Consider the following 18,508-nt stretch of genomic DNA (forward strand, 5'->3'; position numbering starts at 1 on the left):
AAAAACGATTTTACCGATGAACATAGAATTCTTTTTCCTCATTTCTCCATTTTCTTAGAACGATTTCACAAAATACATAAAATCTAATAACCTTATAGTTTGAGGAAAAGGATATTTTTGAGTCGAAAATATAGTTCAAGGGTATATTTGAGCTATCTCGAATAGTTCAAGGATATTTTTGACTCTTTTCCGTATAACAAAATAAGTAATATATCATTAAAAAAATAATTTTCTTCCAAAATAAATAAATAAATAATACCTTTCACGCAAAAAATCTTACATAATTTTATATTTGAAAGTACTTAAAAAATAAGTTTGAAAATTATTTAATAAAGTGATTTTCTTGATTGATTAATCGGTCATGTTTTATTTTAGTTTAATTAGTTATTACCAAATAGTTCTGGGGTTGATATGTAATTTTCTATTAAAAGTCGAGTAAGTAAAACTAGTCGGAGTTTGGGCCGTTGAGACCGCAAAAATGAAACACGACGGGATCGCCGCGGGAATAAAGTGACACAAAACCGCCGCGCAGCACCGCTGCTTTTGGACTCTGTCAACTATGGCGGAGGATGACGATGATAGCTTTGGCGATTTCACCTTTGCATCTTTTCCCACAAATTCCCTGAATACCCAATTCACCCCACCCAAATCAATCATCCCCACTGAAGATGATGAATGGGGTGATTTTGTCGAATACCCTAGTGGATCTGAACCTTCCACTTCATCCTCCCTCTCCCAATCGAAACCCTTCGACCCTTTTGGTTTCTCTCCTAATAGTGCTTCCGTTTCTGAATCTCCGTCCAAATCTGAACAAGCCAAGAAGACAACTGGGTGGGTGAAACCTTCTGGAGCTCTTCCACTATCATTATTCGGTGAAGAAGAAAACGCTGAGGAAGAAGAGAAAGAAAAGCCTGCTAAAGAGGATACGAATACTAAAGTAAGAAACGGATCTAATGCTAATTTGGGTTATGGATTTGATTCAACTATTTCTAACTTATACAATCAGAAGTTGAAATCTGAAAATGGGCCACTTTCGAATACCGGTAATTTGGTAGGCCTAGATAGTGTTAATTCGAATTCCAAAATGTCTGCATTACAGTCGAATGGATTGGGGTTTGATCCGAATATGGGTTCTCCCTGTGTTAGTAGAGTGCAGAGCTTGAACTACCTGGCGAGCTTGATTGGTGAGGATCAACAGATCAGGGCACATAGTATGGGTCTTGTGTTGGATTCGGATAATTTTAGTTCTTCTGCTAATGTATCAAGTTCAATATTTAATATGTCGAATCCAGATTTTGATATGTCCAAATCTACTCTGAATGGATTGAATAGAACTTTGAGTGCAGATGCCGTAACAAGTTTGAATGATCATGGTCTGCAGATCAAGACTGGAGGTACTGGGCTTGTTTTCGAGTCAAATGCATTGAGTTCTTCAGCAAATTTTACAAGTTCAAGTTTTGGTGTGTGGAATCCGGATTTTCAGTCCAAATCCAATCAGAATGGATTGAGTAGAACTTCGAGCCTGGATGTTATATCAAACTTGAATGATCAGGGTAAGAATGTGGGAATTGATCTTAATTTAACTGGTGTAAGTTCTTCTTCAGCTGCCAACAGTTCAAGTGTGTGGAATTCGGATAGTAATAGGTCCAAATTCAATCAGAGTGGATTGAACAGGGCACTGAGTCTGGATGCTCTAACAAACTTGAATGATCAGGCTCAGCAGATCAAGACTGAGAATAGTGGGCTTGTTCCCAATTCAAATGGTTCTAGTTCTTCTGCAAATGCATCAAGTTCAACTTTTGGTGGATGGAATTTTGATTTTGGAGGATTTGGATCTGCTGTTGAAATGTCAAATTATAGTTCCAATGTTGGTGGATTGAATTCAAACATCAATGCTGTTGGCTCATGTGCAGATGTGGATGATCATCACAACGACAATGATGAAGATGAGGATGGATGGGAGTTCAAGGATGCTTACTCAATTTCTAAAGTTGGAGATTGTAATAGTAAGGTAAAGCTTGACAGTTCTAAAATCAATACTAGTTATGGTGTGCACTAGTGCAACAAAATAAAGTTATGTTGTGTACTAGTTAAAACCTTCTCTGTACTACTTTTAAGCTCATATTATGAGCATGTGATATTGGAGTCATCTGCATCAATTTTGACGGTAGGAGGGGAATTCCACGCGGTTATTGTTTATTGTCAGGTTTCCCATTCAATTACTGCAGACAAGATGTAACATTTTTGGTGGTCAGTTCAGTTACAGAACTGTTTGCTATGTCTTATACTGTTCAACTGTTACTTTTTTGGTAATTTTTTGTCCATTCACAATTCATGCAAATATTGTTGTTTTGGTTACTCTTTTTTGTTGAGCATGACTCGGTTAGGAGCCCCCCCACCCCCACCCCTCCCTCCCTTCCTCTCTGATTAGAGATTATATTGGGAATAGACAGCTTACCTTTAAAGATGCATTATTTAGTGTTTGGATGAAATGTGATCGAATTGAGTAGAGTGGACATAGAGGATTCCTAATCTAGTTTGAGATTGAGGAAGAGCTGATTCATTTCTTGGTTGGTTGCCTTACTTGTTTTTATTTAACTTATTTTGGCTAGTTTGTATGCATGAATGTGTTTATGGCTCTCTAATCTTGTTCCTTGTGTGTGAAGGCTACATCAGACGCAAAAAAAGAGCATGAAAGTAGTGCATTCTCTTTCGATTTTCGCAATGGATTGAATGGCTCAGTTGACTTGTTTGCAACATCAAAAGGATCAGCAACATCTGATTCAGAGGCAGATCATGCTGGTCACATGCAGGCAGATTCATTTGGCTTCGGCAATAGTTCTATGGATTTATTCACCATGTCAAGTCAACCAATTGATCTATTCGCGACATGTAAAGAAATTTCTGCTGTTCACCTGACAATATATTTGGATTTAATTCTGAACCATTTATGGCATCTAAACCTGTGTATATTTTAGCATCAGATGTTAGACATGAGCAAAAAGAGAGTACTGGTGCACTGGACCCTCATCCAGTTGTTGGGAGTGCTGAATCTGATGAGGATTTTGGGGAATTTACCACGGCATCTTCAGATTCTGGATTGAAATTAGAGGTAATTTCATATTGATGTATTTCTGATTAGATGCTATTACTGGAGTTTTCCCTTTACAGGCCATTCTTCTAATCTTTTTGCGCAGGAAGAACAGAAACTGGGTGATGTTGCTCATCCTGAACTCCAAGCTTCCGAATCTGACGATAAAGACCAGGTAAACGGTTGATTTAATGTCACTTCCCTTGGTTAAGAAACTACCATCTTTTTGTTGGAAAAAAATTAATCCCTGGCCTCACTTTTCCTCCTTATATTTTCATATATTTTGTTAGTTTAGTTAGCAATCTAGATTTTGTTGGAGATAGTCTGTGTGTAGTATTTACTTGTTTCTTTTGGCTCTTCTTCCCATATTTTTCTTTTTTTCGTTTTGCTTAATATTTAGACATTTTTAGAGATAAGTCTTTGTTCAGCAGTTAGGATGTTCCTTTTGCATATTCTTCTCTTTTTTGTTCTTTTTCAAAATAGGTTTACAATTTAGACCTTGTTATAATTTGTTCCTTCTGCATTACATTCTGGTCATGGTGAATTCTTTGCCCCTGTCAATTATAGTATTTCTGTTTTAGGTGTAATGTACAAAGTAATGTGCTGAAATTTTGATCTGTAAGACCCAATCACCCTCGTATTTTTCATGCCTACAACCATGGTGCCTGCCTGTATCTCTTGCAAATTTCTCCTTTCCTTGTTCCATTGATACTGGATTTGTGCAGGGTATTCTTTTTGTAAATTATTTGGCCATTTGGAGCTTTGAATTCCTTTAGAAAAGAACGATGTTTCCTTGCATACATTATAATATATCTCTAAGCTTACCACTCTTGGTGGAATTGTGGATGTGTGAGTTGGTATAATGGTTGGCCTATTCTACACTCATAGGGTGTGACCTAGTGGTCAATGAAATGGGTTGAGAACCATGAGGTCTCAGGTTCCAATTCCTATAATGGTTAGGCTATGCTACACCCAAAGGGTGTGGTCCAGTGGTCGATGAAGTGGATTGAGAACCATGAGGTCTCAAGTTCAATCCCAGCAGAGACAAAAACACTAGGTGATTTCTTCTCATCTGTCTTAGCCTTGGTGGACAAAATTATCTAGTACCTGTTGGTGGTGGGAGGTGGTACCTGTGATTTCATTCGAGGTGTGCATAAGCTGGTCTGTATATCACAGTTATAAAAAAACTGGTTGGGCTATTCTTCTACTTCTTAATTTTCTTAGTGAGTGTTTAGGTTATTTTAATAGGTAGGAACTCATACTTAAATGCGATACATGTACAGTGACTACCACATCTAGTGTCTTTATCTTTCATGAATTGATTAGGTTAGACTAGACAACTGCATCATCTACCAAGATTGGTAGAGCTTTTTTTCTTTTATGTTTTGAACTTCAGAAGTCTAGATTTTAGGCAATTTATTTCCAGCTTTCCTTACCTTTTCTTGATTTTCTATCCAGGTGAAGGAGTCAAAGTTAGAGAATCATAAAGGGGCTCTTCCCTTATATATATTTGGGGATGAAGAGCTGGAGGTTGATGAGTCCACTAATACTGAAGATGTCATTGTCCCCCATAATGCTTCTTATTCGAAGAATGATAGAAGTCCAGATTCAAACATTTCCATTAATGATCTGATTTCAAATTTATATAGCAAAGCTGAACAGACCTCACCTGTTCAAGTGCCAAATAGTGGTAGTTATAATCCACAAGATTCAGTCTCAAATTCAAATTTGTTGAATGGTGACGATGACCTAGATGATGGTGAATGGGAATTTAAGGACGGCTCTTCTCAAACGAGAACATATAATGACATTTCTCTTCTTACTTCTGAGGATCCACCACAGAGAAGCTTTTCCGATCTCAATCTGGATAATTATTTGGAGTTGTACTCTAAATTAAGGAATAAGTTGTGCTTTCATGCTAAGTGCCATCTCGATGACCTTAAGGTCTGTGTGGTTGCTTAATATTTTTTTAATGTTCATCTGTAGTTTCAGACAGAGAACCAGCTGAATTTGTGTACTGGTGCATCAACTTGTTTATATTCTATCCTCTCCAGGGAGCTCAAAGCATTGATGGACTTCCAGTGGAGGAAGCAAAAATTTCGACTCTTAACAAGGAAATTGAGGTTTGTGTTCTTATGTTTATGTCCATATTAAACTGAATATAATGAACATTTGTTCATGGTTTTTTGCGCCCCTCCCCATTTGTGAGCTATCAATGTTTGAGAAGTGTTGAAATTCTACTGCCAATGCTCTAGGATTTAACAAGGTTCTGGTATATTTGCGCCCCTTCCAATTTGTGAGCTGATCAATGTTTGAGAACTGTAGAAATTCTACCGCCAATGCTCTAGGATTTAACAAGGTTCTGGGATAATGTAGAACATGTTACTACTATGGAACTTCCATAATTAGTGGAGAAAGTTGTCTGTTGATGAATTCTGGAATCTATATGCAATATTCTTTCTCCCAAAAAGAAATCCCTCTCAAAAAAGAATTTATATGCAATATACATTGTATTTTTTTTTATTTAATGGTACCTTAATGGAACTGACCCTATATATTATCAAACTATTAGTAGTTGCCTTCCATTTAGCTAAGTCGGTGCTACTGTTTTCCATAATTTATCAAACTCTCTTTTGCCCTGTTTACCATTTATGTTTTTCAGTTGGTGGAGGAAAACATAGTAAATGACAATTAGCCACATTATGGTGTACTAATATAGTACTAGAGCCTATGTATTCAATCTTGGAAAGAGGACATTTGTTTAGTACAGGTCCAAAATGAAAACATGCATCCAACTTGAAATAAAGTGTGTTTTCTGCTCTCCTAACTTCTCTCCCTCTTTTGAGTTCTTTTTATTTATTCTCTGCTTTATTGAGCTCTCAACTTTATGCTCAAGGAGTTGAAAAAGGTGCTTTTCAATATTTCCACTAGACCTGGTAATGGAAATCCTATAATAAAGGAGCGCTTTTCAACTCAGGGATCTCAATGATGGGACTTCTGGGCTCTGGCTACTGATACTGCTTGTAGAGCTGTTCAGTTTTCAAGAAATTATTGTAGGTTCAGGCCCTTCAGAGATTGTTTTCACCACCCACCACCACATGTTTTCATGTGCTTCCTTGGTTAACTAGGTTTCAGTGGCTCTCTGTTTCTAATAGTTTTGAAATAAAATCTGTCCATAGGTGTGAATGTGCCGTTCTCAACTTAAGTTATTTTTTTTGAAATTGGTAACTTTGTCTATTCCTCAAAAGTCAGTACTAGAACTGTACTGCTCAGTATTTACAACATGTACTTCAAATCCTACTATCTTTTACTAAATTGAGTCTAGTACACCAATTATGGAGATAGTTTAATTGATTACAGCAAACATAGTAGCATAAGACAATTTAGTTTGAATTTTTGCATACTATTCTCAATACTATCAAAAGCTCTAGAGTTCCTTTCCTTCCATATCGCGCACCATATATTAGCTGGGACAATTCTCCATCTGTTTCTATTCTTGGATTGCTTTCCTGATTCCTCCCAACTCTGAATTGCTTCTGGGATCTTGGCAGGCATGGTCCATGACCTTAAGATTCAGGAATAACCTCCTTATTTCTTAATATGATGTGTGAAGAGACCTTTCTCCGTATGACGTTATATGTGATTTTTCTTTTTCCTTTTATAGGAGGTTTGCAAGGATTTTGACCAGGATAATGTTATGTGCAAAGGTGACCACTTGGAAGGACATTTATCTCAGAATGCTTGTATGATTGCATTTATTGAGATTTTGCAGGACTCAAAATTTCAAGCACTTGAATCAGAGTACCACTTATCGAGGAGACTATCATTGGTTTGTCAGTTTCTCTATTTCATTATGCTTAGAGAGAATCTTTTTGTTTGATAGCCTTATCCCTCCCCCCCACTCCACAATCCCAAAAAGTCAACTTTCTAACTGCTATAAGTTACTAATCAATTATGTAATTGTAACGTTACTTATTTCTCCCTTCATCCCCTTTTATGTGATAGCATTTGACTGAGAGTGGAGCTAAAGAACGAAAGTCTTTGAAATTTGTGGTATAAAACAATCCTAGACATTTATGTAGTGGTAAATCATCTCACTAAGGCTAAACTGGAAAGTCTAAAGTTAAATTATTCCTAAATATAGAAATGTGTCATTCTCTTTGGGACAGACTAAAAAAGCATAGAGTATCATGAAATGAGACTGTGGGAGTTATTTTAAAAAGAAGAAAGTCTTTATGTTTTCTAAATTACACAAGCTTTTTAAATTAAAATTCTCTAAGATAATATTAAAAAAGTTTCCTAATATAAAATACATTGAAGCTTGTAACTTTATTGAAATGGTCTTCTTAACTTTTTGAATAAAAATTAGCAAGTGCTTATTAAGATACCATAAACTTGGACTCCCAATTTAATCACATTTTGAACTTGGAAAGTCTTTTCCATTGTCAGTGAGAAAAAAAGTATGAGTTGTCTTGAGCTTGGGCTCAATTGCATTGTAACAAAGCCTTGACTTGGCAGCTATGCTCAATCAAGGAAATAATGTATGGCTCATTTCGGGTTTGCATTTCAAATCAATACAATTTTTTTAAAAATCAAATCCACTAATCAAAGAAGAATGTTTTGTATAAAATCTGAAAATCTTAAGCATCCTTTTGGGTGTTGTGCTTGTATATTCAGGTGTACAAATAAGCTTTGGTTTATTGTACTTACATGTGATTTTCTGGTAAATAGGTGGAAAATGATTTGGAAACAACAGTGGATCTTATACGACATGCTACAATGATGCTAAAAATTTTGAGATCAGGATCTTTGGAGGAGCAATCAATGTATGTTTCAGTATGGTATAAAATGATCTCAGCTTGTGCTCAAGAGTTGCAGCATGGCTCCTGTATCTGGAAGAAGATATTGGAAATGAATGCTCAGAGTCATGTGTTATCTCACCCCAGAGGTACATTATCTCAATCTTGTACATGGCCCCTGGAAAAATGGTGCAACGAAAATCTTATATTCCCCAAGTAGGGAAGATTATATTTCTTAGTTCCAGTGTCTTATTGCAATCAATATGATAAATGCAGGAAGGGCATTCATCCGAGCCCTGGGTGAGATTTATAGGGTTGCTGTAGTGCTTGAAGCATCTGTAAAACTATGCAAACCCTGGACTTGGTTGGATTCTGCTCAGTATGGAAGTATTCATTCTATGCTAGATGAATGTCACAGTATCTGGTCCTCTTTGGGTCTTGGAGAAGCACTGTCGAGTATGTTAGATTCTGCTTCTGGAGATGGGAGTTCTGTTGCTTCATTGCTGGACTCTATCAAGTTAATTCATGGTCTTGATGGACTTACCCTTCAAAAGCATCTCTATGCTCAGAAAGAAGTGTGTAGGCTATCACTCCTAACTTTGGAAGTATTGCCAGGTAAAAGAATTCTACGAGTTCATAATTTTCGAAGTGAAGAATCATTTCGCTTCTTACCATTCTTTTGACAAGGCCATGTTAGTATCAGGAGCCACAGAAATGATGTGAGTAGTAGTCGTAACAACATAATGGTTAGTTGGAGATACATTACAGGATCTTGAAACTTAAAAAGGAATTTGTGAAAAAATGAAGAGCGAATCATAGCAACTGGTGCATTTGGAAGTGCATTCTGTAGTGCTTACCCATGGAACTTATGGTTTAGAGTCATATAATTGTTGTATATTTCCTCTAATTAACTGGTAGAGATATAAATTGTGAAATAATATTTTTGCTGACATTTTGGACTCCCTGCAATTATAAGGGAACCCCTTTTTTTTACCCTTCTTTGAAGAGCAATTTGCAAATTCTTCCTAAGTTGGTTAATAGAATGGAACTGGGCAAAAATATTACGCCCGGTATAATAAGATCTTACTTATCAGAGGAACAAACAGATAAACAAATCATGGAAGTAACAATTTTTGGGAAATCTCTCGAACAATGTAGTGAATCAATCTGATTGAAGAATTAGGTGTTAGGGTCCTAGGCTGAAACTTGCACAAGACTTGTTGCTAATTGTTCTTTTGTTGTTACTTTGTTGCTGAAACTTATTGATCTGCTTGGTTCTGTTAATTCCTTGGGAATCAACCTCCACTCACTGTGTAATACTTTTTGAGAGTTTGCTAATTTCACTTTACATTATTACCCTTGCAATGCCAAAATCAGGTATGGAACTTATTGACTGGAATGAAGAACATTACCTCCTCACTCTTGCAAATCTGTGGGCAAATCTTATAAGCAGTGATCCTCCAGAGTTGCCACAATTGATCATTGGATGGTGAGAAATATCAAAGCTTGGTATCAAATTTGCGAAGTGTCAAATCTGAGATAAGTACCTTGGATTAGCACCGCGTCAACTGGAGATTGCTATGCAAAGGCTGATGTGAAGAATATAGGCTGCTGCTCTCCAGGGTTGTGGCCTTTGGCTTATTTGGAAGAGTTTTTTTCGCACAAAAGTATGCTTTGGGACAAAAAGTTGCAGATCTGAACATCAAGATACTTATGCAGAGGGTTCTTTATAGACGGTAGTATAGAGATGGTGTGAGATACAGATTACTTGATTTTTGTTTAGCAGTCTTTTCTTGCAAGATATGTAGTAAAGCATGTCAGTCATCGTTCCCGATTTTTCCTTTCTTTTCTCCCCAATAAGGGGAAGAAGAAGGTATGTGACCAGGTCACATTGTACTATTAAGTTGCTTGTGTATAAGTTGTATGTATTGGTGAAATCTTATGCTACATCCATAAAGATAGAAGTAGGGTTGTCAGGAAACAGAAGAGAGATTCTTGATTCTTTGTAGTGTTAATTTCTTATCTTCAATGGTTCATCGAGGAGTGCACAATGTTTAAATATTGTTACTTGAAATTCACACTCGTTTGCACCTCTACAAATCTACATAAATTGACATACAAAAGTAACATGTATATAATATCTCATAGTGAATTCATTAATAACTTGCCTCTGTGTGTGAAATTTGTTTGGTGGACAAGCATATATAATTTGGGACAAAAATTTAGTATCTATCTTGTTTGGTTATTAGTCATGCGATAAGTTATATCAAGATTGATAATTAATATCAGATGATGGATTAATTATACAGAAATGAGTTAGCTATTACATGATAAAATACGTTGATGTCTTCCAAATCCTTTCTATTAATAAAATATCAACATTTCTTAAAAATTATGTAATAGATATTATTCTTAAGATAAGAAATCAAATGGTCAATAAATAATTACTTACTATCATAATATCTATTCTCAATATAAAAATATAATTAAATCTCAAACTCAACACACCTTATATGGTGGTGAAGCCACACTAATTCATCAAATATTATGGATTATTAAAGTTAGAGGATCATTTATATTTAACCTAAGTTAAAATATGATGGACTATTTTAGGGTTTTTTTCCTCTAAAAACGTTTGTACATACTGTTGTTTGGATACAGGCTTTGGAAGGTAAACACATAAACCCTGCGCCGCCGCCTTCGACTTCGACTAGCGCCTCTCTGGTAATTCTGGGTTCATCTCCATTTTTAACTTCAACTTTTTTATAAACATCGATTTGTTTTCCTTGCCAATTGATTTAGTTTTGTTTCAGTTGTATAAGTTTCAGAGAAGATGTTGGACATAAATCTCTTCAGAGAAGATAAGGGACACAATCCCGAAATCATTCGTGAATCCCAGCGTCGTCGGTTTGCTGATGTCGATCTTGTCGATCAGGTCATCCAACTTGATAAAGAATGGCGTCAGCGTAAGTCATCTCTATCTTCTTCTATTTACAGTTCACTGTAGAATTTCGGTGAATATTCTATATCTTGTGTGTCATTCTGCTTCTTAATGTGTGTGATGAAAATATATACTGAAGATTAATAACAATATTAGCAAATAGGATAATGTTTAATAGTTTTGATAGGTCAACTTTAATTGTTTTTAGGCTTTTGTTTGTTGTGGAGAACTCTCTTCTGTAAATATGGCTTCAGTACTGGGCCTACTACTTTCAATAGCAACGTTGCTTTGATGAAATTTTTTTTGTGTTAAAAGACTGATGATTAATTAGCGTCTAAATGTCAGTGGAGGAAACTAAAGGTTTTGATTTATAAAGATTCGTGTGTAATTCAGGCCAGTTTGAGGTTGATAACTTGCGGAAAGATTTCAACAAGATCAACAGAGAAGTTGCCAAGCTCAAAATTGTGAGTGTTCTATTTAATTGTTGAATTCATCTGTCATTTTCTTCTTGTCAATTGTTCTTTTTACATTGTTTGGTATCTTGCAATAAGAGCTCATAATTCAGCACATCGACCAGCCTGATTCATGCCTACATGTTATTGATTACAGTATACCACATCATCTTTTTGAACCCTAATTGAAAGGAGAACCTAAGAAGTTGTTCAATTTCAAGTGAACTGGCAAGTATGAAAGCTGTAGAAGATTAGATGGTAGCATAATATTTATCACCTACGTCTCTCAAATGTTTTTATGTCATTGATGACCCTAAATTCCAGTGGTCCTTCTCTATTGTTATAGTCTGAAAGTAAAAGCCAATGTTTGAACCTTATTTCTTGTTATGAAAAGAATTATGGAGGGTAAAGCTTTGTTTCTGTACTGAAAAAGAATGATTCTTTTTGGATTCCATAGTCAGAAGCAAGTGTTTTCCTTCTTTTGACAAAGAGACTGTCCCTCATGCTGGTGAGGAATGATGGATTATAAGAGATAATATTACAATGATCTATATGTTGTTCAGACTATTTTTATGCTGGCTATCAACCTACCACAATTATCCTCCTTTATTAGAACGTATGGCTCTATGAAACTCAAATAGGTCGGATGCTAATGTTGGAATATTTTAGTTCTTGATTCTTGAGCAACTAAAGTTAATTCTACTTATTTCATTGGCTACTGACTTTGTTTTCTTTTTTATATTACCAAGCATGTATGTTTTTCTAAAGTTCAATGTTGGAGTTGATGCTGTTATTTTCCTTTGATAAAGTCTGGTGAGGATGCAAGTCAAAAAATTAAGGACACTGCAGAGAACAAGCAACTAACTGCAAAGAAAGAGGCAGAAGTACAAGAGGCTCGAGCCGCTTTATATTCAAAGCTGGAAATCATTGGTAACCTTGTGCATGATTCAGTGCCAGTTAGTAATGATGAGGTATGTGGATTTTGTTGTTTTTTAGTGACATATGCGAGCTTAAAATAAGAACTTCTCTTTTAACCAAAGATTATTTTGTAGGCAAATAATGCTGTAGTTCGAACATGGGGAGAGAGGCGGACTGAGAAGGGTCTTAAAAACCATGTTGATCTCGTGGAAGCTCTTGGAATTGCAGACATAACCAAGGGTAAGGGCTATATTGAGCTATGGGATTAGACATATTGCATTTATTAAGTGTGCTTGCTTAAAAACACCATATGAGAGTTTTTCATGTGGGTATTAGAGAACAGGACAACTCTCTCTCTCTTCCTCCCTCTCCCCTCCCCTCCCTTCCCTTCCCCTCTCCATCCCCTGCTCTCTCTCTCCCTCCCTCCCTCCCTCTCCCTCTCTGGCCCTTTTTTTGCATTTACCCATTTTTTGCTTGCTTTGTTCAAAGTTGTTGGTCATATGTTGTATTCTGGAATTGTTTTTCCATCCGTTATTTTTATCTTTCAACCCGTTACATTCAGGATAAATTGTTCCTCTTACCCTTTCCTTCCTGAAAATTTTTTGTTGAATTCGTGTTCTTTTGTTCACTGGTATATGAGTTGCAAGTTAATGCAAAGTATTTAAAATATATAGGTGCAAATGTTGCTGGAGGAAGAGGTTACTATCTGAAAGGGGATGGTGTACGTCTTAACCAAGCATTAATTAATTTTGCTCTTGATTTCCTGGAGAAGAGGAAATATACTCCATTGCAGACTCCGTTCTTCATGAGGAAAGATATTATGGCAAAGTGTGCTCAGTTAGCTCAGTTTGATGAAGAACTCTACAAGGTAATATCCCGTATGTTTTGGTACATGGTGCTGAATGGAATTAATAGAGACTCATAGTGCAGCCCATTCCATGAATTAGTTGCTGTAACTGCAACAGAAGTCCTTTCGAAAACAATGTCGGTTTATTTTGTAGAATCCTTTTGAGTTGTGTCAGAATGAAAAGTCACCAATATACTGTTCATTAGTGACAGTAACTCTGCATTTTTTAAAAGAAAAAGGTATTTCATTTAATGGACAAGAAAGTCCCTAAAATATGTACATCAGAATAGAATTTCCCTATCCCCGATGATTTAAGGTTTACATTAATTCTACATTCTTAGCGTTATTTACTTTCCTGTTTGAAATTATTGATGGCTTGGTGGGTGAGACATACCTCAATTATCTTTTATTTTGATAGGTCACCGGTGAAGGGGATGACAAATATCTGATTGCCACTGCTGAACAACCTCTGTGTGCTTATCATTTGGATGACTGGATTCATCCTTCACAGCTTCCGTTAAGGTATTGTAACACAACCTGGCACCAACAGCGTCCTCTATTACTTCTATTGCCGGTTGGCTTTTATGGACTAACATCCATGCCATTCACCAGGTATGCTGGATACTCGTCATGCTTCCGCAAGGAAGCTGGTTCACATGGCCGCGACACACTTGGAATTTTTAGAGTCCATCAGTTTGAGAAAGTGGAACAGTTTTGTTTAACCAGTCCAAATGGCAATGACTCCTGGGACATGCATGAGGAGATGATTAAGAACTCTGAGGAATTCTTTCAGCAGGTAGTCTGATTTTCTCTTCCTTTTTCTGGGATATTGTTTCTGTGAGAAGAAGTATATTAAATCTGCTTAAGAAATATTGATAGGACAAAGGTCTAGTTATATTTCTAACTCAATGAGTCACCAAAGTCCCTCAAGTATTTACTGGGTAGGAACGTGACAAATTGTTACTCCGTTGCTGCAGCAGTACCTTCCATAATTATGCTACACCCCTTCAGACTAAAATACACCAATTTGTATATAGCAGGTACTCATTGGAATCAGAATGTCACTTTGTCTGGGTTTGCACCTCTTCAACACACCGATGCAAAACCATCAGGAGTTCTTCTCTTGAAATAATCTTTCTTTGGTCCAATAGCCCGTATTTAGATATATATATGCAATTAGCTACTTTTGAAATCAAAGTTGTTTGTTTAAGCAATTCATTCTGTTAAATCCTGAAATTTTGTGCTTTAAGATATAGTGGTAATGAATAAATGAATTGCTACTAATTGATTGGCCATTTGCAGAATGAAGTTCTTTTGAAAATAGTCCCGGAAACTGTTTTGCTTAGTTTTTATTAGTCAGGACCTGCTTGTTCACAACTGACTAATCCTACCAGGTCCGACCCCCCAGTAGCACATGTCTAGGGTGAATTTGCACGTCAAGCTTTAGGTAGAAGATAAGAATTCACCTTTTGTTGCCTTAAGGATTGGTTCCTAAGGTTGCTATTCCAACTCTTTGATCCATATGCCACCTCTTTAAGGGCTTTGATCTAGTGGTAAGACTGCAACTTGTGATGTGTGGGTTGGGTCCAAGTAACAGATTCAAGACTTGCCGCAGACAAAAACCTAGTATTTAAGTCGAGAAGGTTATAGAATGGTGGGCCTGTTATCCACTGAGCTGTTAACCATCCCCTTGTGATGTGTGGGTTGGGTGCAAGTAACAGATTCTAAACATCGCTTTTCTTTTTCACAGCTAAACATTCCTTACCAAATTGTGGCTATTGTTTCTGGCGCACTGAATGATGCAGCAGCAAAGAAGTATGATCTGGAAGGGTGGTACCCTGCATCATCGGCTTATAGAGAGCTTGTGTCCTGCTCAAACTGCACAGACTATCAGTCAAGGAAATTGGAAATTCGGTTTGGACAGAAGAAGGTATTTCACTAGTGTATATTCAGAGTGTTATCGAACAGTGCAAGTCAACTTTAGTTTCCAATGTTCATATTTTGTTTCACACAAATTTGAACTACTTTGACATTTATTGTTTCATTAGGGTAATGAGCAAGCGAAGCAGTATGTGCATTTATTGAACTCCACCCTTACAGCGACAGAGAGGACTATGTGCTGTATACTTGAGAACAACCAGAGGGAGGATGGAGTTGAAATTCCTGAGGTTCTACGACCATACATGGGTGGGAAGACATTCATGCCTTTCCAGGCCCCTCCAGCGAAAGAAGCTAAAGGAAAGAAGTCAAAGGCATGATAATCTATCCAATCTTATACACTTAAACTTCCATTGCGAAAAGAGCTAAATCATGTATTCTCTTGAACTTGGACCCTCCTTATAAGGAGTCCTAAGGAAGAACAAGGGAATGAAGGCAAGGGCAGATAGTTTTGAATTTGGTAGTGTAACAAACAAATTAGGAAACAGTTTATTTAAGTGGGTCATCGACATAGAAAAGCAGATTGCTATCTCCCACTTGATGTCATTTTTGGTTTAAGTTGATTGATTGCTTTCAACTCCTATTACTGTATTGGCAGATGTTAATTGCATGATTATTTAAGCCTTCTTTGAACCTATATTTTGTTGTTATCCCTACTGTAGATGGAATTGTCACTAATAATTGAGGGGTTTTACATAATGGACTGGTTAATAATATGAGAAATTAAATCTCATGACTACATTACCATTATGGTGGAATGACAATAGGTTGTTGAAGTGGATACATATTTCACTTGTTAAAACATCAGTTTATAACTCATTAACATTTACTTCTCATTATCAAATCTCTAGTTCTACCAGTTTTCAGAAGGCATATTGATGTACTCAAAAGGGAGCCTAAAGTTGAATATTAAAAATTAATGAGAGGAAATTGAAGTAAACTCAAAGTTGCTTTTTGAAGTAACTCAATGTAGGACGTAATTAGTCCTTAATCCATGTGATAAAAGGGTCCTACGATGAGGTTAATTTTCAACGCGTATGCATAATGTTATCTTTTTCTACAAGTTTATTAGTCACATCCCCATGAAAATAACAACTACAATTATTAGTCAAATTAATGAGGAAAAAGGCAATTATTTAATTCTCCTACTATTGAAGTCAATAATTAAAAGATGTTTTTGACTTATTCTCCAAGTTTCAAAGTCTTGTTCAATGTTTACCACTCTATACAATCCACAAATGGCCCTACATAAATCACATAATAATATGAATTCTACTTGAGAAAAGGGAGAACATTCACATGAGTGGGAAATAGGTACATGAAAGCAAGTTTCACAATTTAACTAATGAAAGAAAAGAACAACTCATTCTGAAATCTCAAGGGGTTTCCAAAGCTGTTGATTACAAGAAATCAAAGAAAAGGCAGTAATTTCTCCTTAATTAAACTAAACAAAGAAAAGAAAAGGGGAACCCCTAAGTGTTTTGACCATTATTATGAAAATGACAATGTTTCACAACCCCTTACAGAGCAATTTTCATGTTTCTTATCTTTCATGCAAGGGGTTATGAAGCATCTCTGATCATACCAATTCTTTTTCCTAACATACAAAATATAAGAATATTACTCGCACCCAAAGGTGTGGTTTAGTGGTCCTATAAATGATCTGATGAGCTCTATGGAAGCAGGACTTAAATCCTAGCTAGCAGAAACAAAAATGACAAAATGGTTATTTAATTTCTTGAGTTACCCGTGTCATCTATGCTGGTAGGAGATAACAAGTACGTAGTGCACTCATCTATCTATATATATACAACTATATATTATATCTTCTTTAATTTGCTCATCTATTGTGCAAGGGATCAGGAGATGAGGGCACTTCTCTATTGACATATGCAACAAAACCACCTTGATCATCTCCAATAATGTGGCTGATGCTCCTTGTAGTAGCTACAGGACTTTGTGCATTATCTTCCATATTAATGTTGTTGTTATCTTGCTCCATTAGGTACCCGCGACCTCCCAAAACATCTTGTTGTATCGTCACAAAGATCATTAATAAAAGTATGATACTTGTTCTGGCAAGCATGGCCCTTTAATGAACTTCTTCTCACTGTCTCTCTTTGCTTGATATATTTTGTATTGAGAATGTGTTTTATTGAGAGTAAAAAAATGAAAGATATGGCTAATGAATCAAGTGAGAAAAAAATTAGATGTTGTGAATGAGTATATATATTTGAGGGAGCTGCATGGTAGTAGCTTTCTTATTAAACAATGTGTTTGTGTGAAAAGTGTGTAGTAATTAGTCAATATATACAATGGGCTTTTTGGGTGGGATTTGGTTGAATAATTTTTTGGTTAGTATTTAAAAAAAGTTACATTGTTGGAGAAGTATGGATGATGACAAAATGTAATGTCAGCACAGACAGTAATTGCTAAAATTCTTAGAAATTTCTACCAATAAGCTTTTTCTATAAGCTTTTAGGTAAAAATCCATATACCTTAAATTCAGGATCTAACTTGACTCTAGCTTAGTATCTTTCCATAAAGTCTAAAAGGCCAAAACCTAATGTTTGTGCTAATATCTATGTATAGTACAACTTAATTTAGCTCTTGTGTTGACGGTTTGTCCTACTCTCACCGTCTTAATTTATGTGAGATCGTTAGACTTATCAGTTCAAAAAAAAATTGTGATTTAAAACAGGTCTTTCATATTTGTATGGCTATAAATCGTGCCACTAAAACTAAGAAGAAAAGCGTGCCACGAGAATCGGATAGAGAAAAATATGTTAAAAGTACTTCATAGCTTTGATTTGATAATCAAAAGGGTTCTTGCCTTTGAAGAAACAACACATTTTTCATAAAAGGCATCTTTAGCGTTTTGTTTTGTTTTAGGCTTCTTCCTTGATTTAATACCATCTTTTGTTTCTTCTTTTGTTCTAACCACCCTTAAAAGTAGAGATTTGTACTATTAAATTATCATCTCTCTCTATCTCTTCCGACCATAAAATCTTGTGACATTTTGTTTAAATTTTAATTTATATACTATAGTTAAATGAGTTATTGGTACTCTTTTCTTTTGCATCAAGTTGATTATGCTTTTTTTCTCTAAAGTTCAACTCTTTCTTCAATAGGTTAATTGATTATACTATATATGAGTACTAATTTCTTGAAATTTTCTGACTTATATATGTTTTGGTACTTTGGGATTTTTTTTATATTAACGAGTTAACAGACAGCATTCTTGATTTATTAAATCTAACTCCTTCCCAATTCATTTGACGAGTTTTTGTGTTTGGGCAACTTGTTTTTTCCCCTTTTACTAATGCATAGTTTTCTTACTTAGCTAATATCTCTACTGCCCTAAACGTATTGGAAAATGAGCACTTAGAGTTAGAGGCGTAGCATCTAGATGAGCCATTTGAGGTTGGGGTAGTGTGTAGCCGCCCTCTTTATTTTTGAAAATTCTTTAAATATGTCCGGAGAAAATGTCCTTTCTATTATGATTTTCGGGGGAAAGAAAGT

At 35.9% G+C, this 18,508-nt stretch overlaps 2 protein-coding genes across 3 annotated transcripts; both read left to right on the forward strand.

Annotated features, from left to right (window-relative positions):
• Window positions 1-424: 424 nt before the first annotated feature.
• On the forward strand, window positions 425-9,968 carry LOC107005359 (protein PFC0760c). Of its 2 annotated transcripts, none has more exons than XM_015203939.2 (10): window positions 425-2,011; window positions 2,667-2,892; window positions 2,979-3,112; window positions 3,198-3,266; window positions 4,550-5,035; window positions 5,146-5,214; window positions 6,756-6,920; window positions 7,823-8,039; window positions 8,167-8,505; window positions 9,268-9,968. In XM_015203939.2, the coding sequence occupies exons 1-10, from the start codon at window positions 560-562 to the stop codon at window positions 9,381-9,383; spliced, it is 3,273 nt and encodes a 1,090-aa protein (XP_015059425.1). In that variant the 5' UTR covers window positions 425-559; the 3' UTR covers window positions 9,384-9,968. The 2 variants fall into 2 exon arrangements, with proteins under 2 accessions (XP_015059425.1, XP_015059434.1); XM_015203948.2 differs by having other exon boundaries at window positions 461-2,011; window positions 2,985-3,112; window positions 9,268-9,952.
• Window positions 9,969-10,468: 500 nt separating this feature from the next.
• On the forward strand, window positions 10,469-15,625 carry LOC107007806 (serine--tRNA ligase). The gene is made up of 10 exons (XM_015206597.2): window positions 10,469-10,614; window positions 10,704-10,856; window positions 11,225-11,295; window positions 12,093-12,254; window positions 12,336-12,441; window positions 12,876-13,069; window positions 13,467-13,570; window positions 13,661-13,844; window positions 14,799-14,978; window positions 15,097-15,625. Exons 2-10 carry the CDS (start codon window positions 10,724-10,726, stop codon window positions 15,304-15,306), a joined length of 1,344 nt encoding a protein of 447 aa, XP_015062083.1. The 5' UTR covers window positions 10,469-10,614; window positions 10,704-10,723; the 3' UTR covers window positions 15,307-15,625.
• The last annotated feature ends 2,883 nt before the right edge of the window (window positions 15,626-18,508 follow it).

Source organism: Solanum pennellii, chromosome 1 (assembly GCF_001406875.1).
Source record: "Solanum pennellii chromosome 1, SPENNV200".
NCBI classification, from domain to species: Eukaryota; Viridiplantae; Streptophyta; class Magnoliopsida; order Solanales; family Solanaceae; genus Solanum; species Solanum pennellii.

Bases quoted from the DNA above. Each gene is read 5' to 3' on its own strand.
- LOC107005359 (XM_015203939.2), top strand. From the start codon at position 560: ATGGCGGAGGATGACGATGATAGCTTTGGCGATTTCACCTTTGCATCT. The intron at 5,036-5,145 runs GTCTGTGTGGTT...TATCCTCTCCAG, and splicing joins GCCATCTCGATGACCTTAAG to GGAGCTCAAAGCATTGATGG. The intron at 8,506-9,267 runs GTAAAAGAATTC...TGCCAAAATCAG, and splicing joins AACTTTGGAAGTATTGCCAG to GTATGGAACTTATTGACTGG.
- LOC107007806 (XM_015206597.2), top strand. From the start codon at position 10,724: ATGTTGGACATAAATCTCTTCAGAGAAGATAAGGGACACAATCCCGAA. The intron at 10,857-11,224 runs GTAAGTCATCTC...TGTGTAATTCAG, and splicing joins TGATAAAGAATGGCGTCAGC to GCCAGTTTGAGGTTGATAAC. The intron at 11,296-12,092 runs GTGAGTGTTCTA...CCTTTGATAAAG, and splicing joins AAGTTGCCAAGCTCAAAATT to TCTGGTGAGGATGCAAGTCA.